This window comes from Micromys minutus (assembly GCF_963924665.1).
Source record: "Micromys minutus genome assembly, chromosome: 22".
Classification (NCBI taxonomy): domain Eukaryota; kingdom Metazoa; phylum Chordata; class Mammalia; order Rodentia; family Muridae; genus Micromys; species Micromys minutus.
In genome coordinates this window covers 7,793,397-7,802,233 of record NC_137957.1, presented here as the reverse complement: position 1 = coordinate 7,802,233, position 8,837 = coordinate 7,793,397, and the positions used below count along the sequence as shown (strand labels likewise).

The 8,837-nt window shown below is 49.4% G+C and overlaps 1 protein-coding gene across 1 annotated transcript; it reads right to left on the bottom strand.

The window, feature by feature from the left end:
- Window positions 1-1,510: 1,510 nt before the first annotated feature.
- Window positions 1,511-8,831, bottom strand: TSFM (Ts translation elongation factor, mitochondrial). The gene is made up of 6 exons (XM_080935303.1): window positions 8,748-8,831; window positions 8,431-8,604; window positions 7,748-7,876; window positions 6,758-6,880; window positions 3,992-4,079; window positions 1,511-2,050 (listed from the first exon to the last, which is right to left on the bottom strand). Exons 1-6 carry the CDS (start codon window positions 8,799-8,801, stop codon window positions 1,644-1,646), a joined length of 975 nt encoding a protein of 324 aa, XP_080791429.1. The 5' UTR covers window positions 8,802-8,831; the 3' UTR covers window positions 1,511-1,643.
- Window positions 8,832-8,837: the final 6 nt, after the last annotated feature.

Sequence of the window (8,837 nt, the reverse complement as noted above, 5' to 3'; positions counted from 1 at the left end):
ACATTTGCTTCGAGCTATACCCTGCAATCCCCAAAGCGTCGGAGTTACCACACACTCCCTGCAGGCTGCACTCCAACGCCCAGGTCTACCGTTCGTTTGCCACAGCATGTTCACCTTTTCAAATAAAGAGGCCATGTGACCATGTTCCTCTGGTGACTAGTTATTATGGGAAGAGCATTTCAGTGTTGAGAAAATAAAGAGGCAATCTTGAGGCTGGGCCTGGTTCACAAGCTTTACAAGCTCAGCTGGGGTAAGAACACAGTTGAGAGTTCAAGGCCTGCTTGGGCTACAGTGAATTAGCTGAGTAACAGAAAGTGCACTGTAGGGTGGAGGAGATGGCTCAGGGGTTAAGAACACTCGGTGCTCTTGCAGGACTCGGATGTAGTTCCCAGCCCCCACATGGTGGCTCACCTGTAACTCCAGTTCCAGAGGATCCTGTGTCTTCTATGACAGGCATGTGCAGGGTGCGCATGAACACATGCAAGCAAAGCACTCATACACATAAAAGAAAGGAAAGTAGCTGGTGGTGGTGCTCGACTTTAAACCCAGCACTCAGGAGACGGAGGCAGATCTCTGTGAGTTCAAGGCCAGCCTGGTTTACAGAGCTAGTTCTAGGACAGCCAGAGCTACAGAGGAAACCCTACCTCGAAAAACCATATGAATGAGAGAGAGAGAGAGAGAGAGAGAGAGAGAGAGAATGAATAAAATAAAAGCCAGGTAGTAGCTGGCACAGGCCTTTATTCCCAGCACTTGAGAGGCAGATAAATCTCTGAGTTCAAGGCCCAGCCTGGTCTACAGAGCTACTTCCAGGACAGCTAAACAGCTAGAGCTATACAGAGAAACCATTTCAAAAACGAAAGAAAGAAAAAAGAAAGAAAGGAGACAAAAGACAAGCACACACCTCAGCAGCATGCCTACTGTCCTGGTTCAATCTCCAGCATCAAAGCAAATAAATAAAGGCAATGCTCAGAGCAGCGTAACTGGACCGCTGTCATTCTTGTCTGCCTCAGACCCGGCTGCCCACACCCACTCAGGTACATATCAGCCCATGTATGCACCATGACAGAGAGCATGCTGTGTCTGTCAACAAAGGAGCCCACGACGTCTCCCTGACAACTCTAGCACACGTCAACAAGTATGAAACATTGCTGAGGAAGTTCCAGGGAAGATACATGGTCTAAAATGTCAGTCAATGCAAAGAGATCTTTGGCACAGGAACAAGACGGTGTGTTAGAAACTTCTAGAACTACGTGACAGACAGGCTGGGGACTGGGGAGATGGCTTATTGGGTAAAAGTGCTTACTACACAAGCCTGGCAAGTGTGCACTCCCACACACTCCCACTTACACACAGACACATTCACACACACACACACAATTACAGACACAGACACTTCTCACACACACTCATATACTCACACACACTCACATTACTTCACACACACATACTCAAGTCACATAAACTCACATACATATGCACACATGTTAAATATTATGCAAATGAGAAATTATACTTATTACATCGCCATTTAATAACTTTACCCACAAATATATAACTTCATTTTAAATTTAAAAAAAAAATTGAGAAGGTTTAGAAAATAACTTTTATAAGGAAATCCAGGTGTAAAAATTAAATATTTCCACCTATTCGGTCTCAGCCACCTGTTCACCTTCTCCACATTCGAAACGCACAAAGTCGACGACAGTCACGCCCTGGGGCTGCACATACTGCCCCAGTGTGATGGAAGGGTCCAGGAGATACGGCTGGGGCAGCATCCGGGTCTCTGTCTCCCCCCCAGGCTCATCATCCAGGGAGCCCACAGAGAGAGGGGCCATGCCCACCACGTGCTGCCCCAGGCGGCGGCCAACCTCCTCCAAGTTTGTGATCTGCTCAGGAGTCTCACAGACGACCAGGGCCGCGTACTTCCCGAGCACCAGGCTCTGGAGGGAGGGGCTCGGCATCACTCCGTGCACGTAAGAGCCGACATAGAACCCAGAGGGCACCTTCACCCAGGCAGCTCGCTTGAGAATCATGTTTTCTCCCAGTTTCCCTATAAAAGAGTAAAAACAAGACAATGACCACTGGATTGTGGTGACTAAGGCGGCAGACATGGGCACTGTGAACACAGTCAATCTGCACCGCGAGTGGAAGACACCAGCCTCAGCCTGTCTGAGGGGAAGGGAAAGGAGCAGAGCCCCTGGAGGAGTGCTCTACTTAAGACAGGCTGGCTGTCAACAGGCCAAACTCATGGTTCTGCCTTTCCTGGTTCTGGGACCTTAGGCATTTATCAACTACCTTTCTCTCTATATGGAAATGATACTACCTGAATTTCAGGTTATGGGTATAAAGAAGGTGGCACACGCAGAAAGCATGTATTGTGGTGCGTCATGTAGAGTGGGCACTCGGAACCTGGCTGTTCATCACACTAAGTTCAGGCTGAGAGAATCAAGTGACCCACCCAGCAATGCCAGGCAGCGGTGGAGTCACAACCCAAAGCTGACTCCAAACAACCCAGCCCCAGCACCAAATCACTCTCGAAGACACACCCACAAGCGACACAACTCCCATCACCAACAGCATCTGGGAAAGGTCTGCTCCAGGAACTCCAAGCACCACTCACCGACAGTTCCAACTACCGCTTATCAAAATACAAAGGGTCTGTGACATTCTCAAAACCAAACACAGATTCTAGTTTTCTCCTGTTTCCCCAGGATCCCCTTCCAAGAGAAGCCTAAATAAACTAAGACGGGGAAGGGATGGGAGGCAAACAGCCTCATGAAGAAACAGGGTTAGCCACAGTTACAGCTAGAGATCATTCAGTAGAAGATCCAGAAATAAGTGAAAAGTCCCATTTTTTCACACAGCCGTTGGCCCGGCTGCTCGGTGACTCAGCAGACGGAACTAGAGAGGACGAGGTGAAAGCGTCTGCATCCTGACTAGAAAGCTGCAGACACCAGAGAATCCCCAGCAACTCCAGTTCTGCTTCCTCCCTCCCTCAGGACACATGGAAAGAACAAGATGGTCACTGCAGTCCCACAGTGACCAGAGCATGGGTCTCCCACAGTGGCTAAAGTGTCTAAAGACATGCACCTTCATAAACTCACTATCCAACTCCTCAAACAGATGACCTTCAGTTTTCTTTAAAAGGGAAAGACTTTTAGACAGTGGGTAGGGGTGAATGGTGAGCACTCAGCAGGCAGAGACCAGAGGCGAGGTGGATGGATCTCTGTGAGTTCAGGGTCAGCCTGGTTACAGATCTCCAGAACAAACAGAGCTACACGGTGAAACCTGTCTTAAACAAAAAACCCAAAACACTTTATTTTCTATGCGGGGTGTTTTGACTGCCCTGATCCCAATGCTCTGTGAACGACATGCATGCAGTTGTCTTTGGAAGTCACAATGACTTGGAATTGGTGTTAGAGATGTTCACTAGTCCAAGCTGGTGCTAGGAATCAAACCACGGTCCTCTGGGAACAGCCAGGGCTCTTAACTGCTGAGCCGTCACCCAGTCCTTCAATTTTCTTTTCTACCTCTAGCGAGCTTTTGCCACAACACAGAGGTTGAAGCACCGTCTCCTCTTTGCCTTTCTTTAGTCAGCACAATGATGAGATAATTTTAACTAGTTGCAACCCATTAAAAGCCAGGAGTGTTAGTTTATAAATCTAAGTTCCTTTATGGAATTCAGGATTCTGACTGGACCAGAACTCCAGTTCCCTTGATATACTGACTTGTCAGAGCTTGGGGTGGTGTTTCCCTCCCCTCTTCATGGCTACTGTTCCCCAGAAAAGCCGACTCACATTCCCATACTCTTGCCCTTGGAAGCACATGAGCTTGTAATTTCTATTTTAATTACTTGTTGAGTTTTGCACATGTGTATGACATGTTTCCACTGAATTCATTCCTCCTCAGTTACTGAATGAGATGTGGAGGACACCAAAGACACCAGGAAACCATTTCATATCTTCCACTTTCCAGAACCCCTGACACTCACCGATCGCCAAGGCCAACTGATCCTTGAGGGAGCCTTCCCTGTCGGGCCCAGCCGCCAGTTCAGAAAGCTCAGAGGAGTTGAGGAAGCCCTAAGTACGGGAGACAAGTGTGAGCTGGCTGAAGGCTGAAATCACACAAAGAACAGGCAGAGAGAGCTGAGGCCTGGAAAACACTAAGACGGCCATCTATAAATAGAAGAAACTTCCACTAAGCCAAGGATGTTAAAAACTGGTAACATCACACTTACAAATATCTTACTCTCCTTCTGGACTCCCCAACTCCACCAGACTCTCATCTTCTGGCCCTAGGATTTCCTAGAAACCGCACTGGGATCTTTGCACAGTCATAAAATATCAACACTTGTGGAGTTGTGCAGTGTGTCCAGGAATGTGTCAAAGCACATGCAGAGGAAGGGGCGGAGCAGAGCCTGGCACGTGGCCTTCGGCTCTGCAGTTCTGGGCTGGGAACTGGAGGATTCGTTTCCTTTTCTAGTCCTGTCCCACTCTGCAATCCTGAAAGACTTGGAAAGACAATGTAGCCCAAGCTAGCCCCAAACTCCTGGAAATCCTCCTGCCTCTGCCTCTTAAGTGCTGGGATTACAGATATGCATCACTACAACCAGCCTGATGAACTTTGGAAGATACAAAAGCATGAATTCTTTACAGGCACACACACATAACATTACCACTGAACAGTTATTTCTAATCATTAGAGTTTGGCAATAGCCAGATGTCTACACACAGGAGACCGACTGAATAACCCGTGGTACACCACACAACAGAACGTCATGCAGCTAGAAAGACAAAGGACAGTGACCATGGCTGAATATGACAGTGAACACGGCAGAACACAAAAGTGAACAAGGTAAAACACGACAGTGAACACGGCAGAACATGATAGTGAATACAGTAGACTGTGATAGTGAACATGGTAGAACATGCTAGTGAACATGGTTGAATGGTAATGGACACGGTAGAACATGCTTTAATCCCAGCACGTGGGAGGCGGAGGCAGAAGGATGAGAAGCACACGGCTAACCAAGGCTACAGTGTGGTCAGGGCTGACAAGTCTGTGAGACACAGACAGAGCCTGTTTCCATGATACGTGACAAGTGAAAAGCAGGTCTGCACGTCACCACCAGTACCTGACACAAATGTACATTGCAGTGTTGTAAGAAGAAATAATTAAAACGGTAATCCGACGAGCCTGCTTATCTACAGAAATAGTGAGTAACAGGACTGGGGGCTGGAGCAATGGCCCTGTAGTTACGAGCACCGGCTGCTCTTCTACAGGACCCTGGTTCAGTTCCCCGCGCCTCCCGGCCTTTGAGAGCACTGCACACACATGCTGCCCATACACATCAAACACGTCTTTTAAAAGGAAAAGAAGAATGGGAGTCAAGGGCTGGAGAGATGGCTCAGTGGTTAAGAGCACTGACTGCTTTTCCAGAGGTCCTGAGTTCAATTCCCAGCAACCATATGGTGGCTCACAACCATCTGTAATGGGATCTGACGCCCTCTTCTGGTGTGTCTGAAGACAGCTACAGGGTACTTACATATAATAAATACATAAATCTTAAAAAAGAAAAAGAATGGGAGTCAAGACTGGAGAGAGAGCTCAAAGGTTAGGAGCACACAGCTGCTCTTCCAAGGACCGGAGTTCAGTCCCCAGCACACGCATGGCAGCTTACAGCACCTGTACTCCAGCTCCAGGGATGCAGCATCTTCTTGGGACCTTTGTGGGCACCCAAGTTAAATAATAAAAAATAATGACATTCGAAAGGATGTAAGAAGGAGCCAGCGAGGCAGCTCAGTGGTAAGGCTGTGTGCTACCAAACAGGACATCCTGAGTTGTCACAGAAGTGACTCCTGCAAGTTCTCCTGACCTCCAGCACACACACCAATGTGATGGGATAGAAGTGTTTTCTTAAAGCGTCTCTCCAGCTCATTTCTTTCGTCTTTTTTTTTTTTGAGACAGGGTCTTACTGTGTAGCTTGTTTTATCTGTCTCTCTCTTTTTCTCTTTTCTATTCTGAATTATGAATCTGTGGTTTCTGATCAGCTGGGGCTGAAGAGTCAGCCTGTGATGAACAAGGTTCAGGACTGCTGACCGAAAGCTTTGCTTCACTGGGACACTCACTGCTGTCCAGCCGGACTGAGAGATGAGAATGACCGAGGTGAAGTCTCCTGGGAAGCGTCCCCTCGGGGTCACCACACTGGGCAGCATGAGCCGCACCCCCAACACCCACATACAAAGATGGGACACAGCTCCAATCTAGCACTGAGGCAGCAATTGTCTTTCTGAAACTCGCTACTAGCCAGTCTGACTGAATAGGTGAGCCCCAGGTTCACGGAGAAACCCTGTCCCAAAAAAGGATGGAAGCCAGGTGTAATGGCTCATCCGTCTAATTCCAGAGTTCAAGAGGCTGAGGCAGGATGATCTCTAAGTGTGAGGCCAGCCCTGTCCCAGACAAGCCAGGCCTATTAGAGAGATCCTGCCTCAAAAGAAAAAAGCGCTTGGGATGGAGAACAGCCTGGTCTACAGAGTGACTCCAGAACAATCAGCTACACAGGGAAAGCCCATCTCAACCCCTTCCCCGCCCAAAGAGAGAAGTGTAACTCACTGGTGGAGCGAGCGGTGTGCATAGGAGTTCCTGCGTTCCAATCCTCAGTCGCTCACCCCAAAAAGGTTAAAAAAAAAAAAAAAAAAAAGAACAAACTCTAGAGAGTGGAAGGCAAGCTCAGCAAACTGAAGACACGCTTGCTCACCTTACTGTAGGTGGAGAGCTGATCAGTCAGGCTCTGACAGTGCACCATGGTTCCCAGGGCTACTTGCTGGACCAACTGTTGAAATTTTTCGTTTCTGGAGACGAAATCTGTCTCGCAGTTTACCTATGGGAAGGCATGAATAAGCTGTTTACTACTAATAGTTTCTAAAAGTGCCTTAAGGTTGGAGATGTAGCCAAGGCACTGCCGGGACAAGCCACAGATGGGAACATTAAAGCTGCAGGTTCCTAGCTCCGGGTGGCAGAAGCCAGGGAAGGAGTCAGTCACAGCCTGCATACCCCAGAGGATCCCGGAACACCTCGTAAAGACTCACACACACACCATGACCATTTCACCCACTGTTTTGTGGAAAGGTCTGGGGCTGGCCTTGAACTTGCTAAGTAGCCAAGGATGACCTTGAGTTAACCTTCTAGCCTCTACCATGCAGGCACTAGAATTACACCCTCGAAGTGCCCTGCCCATCCCCCAAACTATGCTCACTACCAGCTGTGTGTCTCCTTTTTCTGTTTGCTCTCTCCTTGATCCTACAAATCTGCTACTTATTAGCCACCAACACTCCGAACGATACATTACTTCAATTACCAACTTTCTTAATGTCTTTTTAGGACTAAAAACCAGGATTTCACTTTGAGCCTGGCTGCCCTCAAACTCAACAGTAATCCTCCTGCCTCAACCTCCCAAGTGTTGAGAGCACAGGTGAAAGCCGACGCACCCAGCAACCAGTTTTTAAGTCTACCAGTAACAGGTAAGGCCGCACCAGGAGTCACATTCCGAGAAATGATCTAGGTTGCTAGGCCACTTCCCATCAAGACACCTACGCATTTACAGTCTTAAACCCCGTCACAGAGCGGAGACCTTGGGAACTTAACTCCAACCAGCACTTACAGGTTCCTTATGCATGGGAAGGGTCTACCACAGACCGAACGCTCCAGAACACGACTGTCTCTAGGATGTGGCATCCCAGCAACGCACCTCTACTAAAACAGCTGCGTTTCCCTCCTGCAGCAGTCCAATCAAGCCTTCTTTAGTCTTCCTCCCGTGGAGTTTGGCGGCCTTGCTCCACCCTTCCTTCTGGGCTTCTTTGTGCAGCCAGGCCTCTGCCTACAAATGCAGAATGGAAACAGGGAGAAAAGTCAGTCACAGGAACTAGAAATGAACGGTACTTTAAAATATGTCCAAACCGTATGACTTTTCCTGCACACCCACACTCTATTGCAGAAACCACGTAAATGCTCAACACCGGGCGCTGGATAGCTGGTGTTTCTCTCCCTTTAATCTTCACGACCCCACCGTGGGATAGATGGTAGTGTTTTCATCGTACAGACAACGCTCACAACAACACGAACGGACTCGTTGCAATCTCCAGAGTTACAGCGTGTGTGAGGGCCTCTGGACTCTAACTTCAAAATTTACCCAAACACCGATCTCCAGGGGGGAGCAAACCCCACATGCCTTCGAACATGGAGTTCAGCCAGTTAACTCTGAGTTTCTAGGTTAACCGCTTCCAGTGAAAACGAAGTCGAAACGCAAAGCTATCGTTTCAGCCATTCTCCTCTTTGGGTTCCATTCACTGGGCAGAGGTCGCGTCCATGCTCCCCAGAGTGACCCCGGAAAGAAAGCATGGGGTGGAGCCGTAGCACCACGTCGCACTGCACCTGTTTGAGATCACCGCCACACGTCTCCAGAGCCTTCTTGCAGTTGACAAAGGAGTAGCCTGTGTTCCGCCGCAGCGTCATGAGGAGCTCCTTGCTGGAGGCGGAAGACGACAACGATGGGCCCGCGTGAAACGTGTGCCATGGCTGGGACGGCTGAAGCAGGACAGCCCTCGCCTGGGGAGGGATAAGGAGGAAGGGGTGAGCGTCCGGGGCAGGACGGGAGGAGAGGCAGCGCGTCCGCGCGGCGCCGGGGGCACTGTGCGCCGGCCGGGGTCGGGAGAAGGGAAGGGCGCGCTCACGGCGCCGGGAGGCCTCACCGTGCGGCTGGTGCACGCGACCGGGAAGAAGCGCAGCGACTGCAGCAGCGACATCCCTCTGGCACTCCCGCCCACTGGCGCACGGACGGG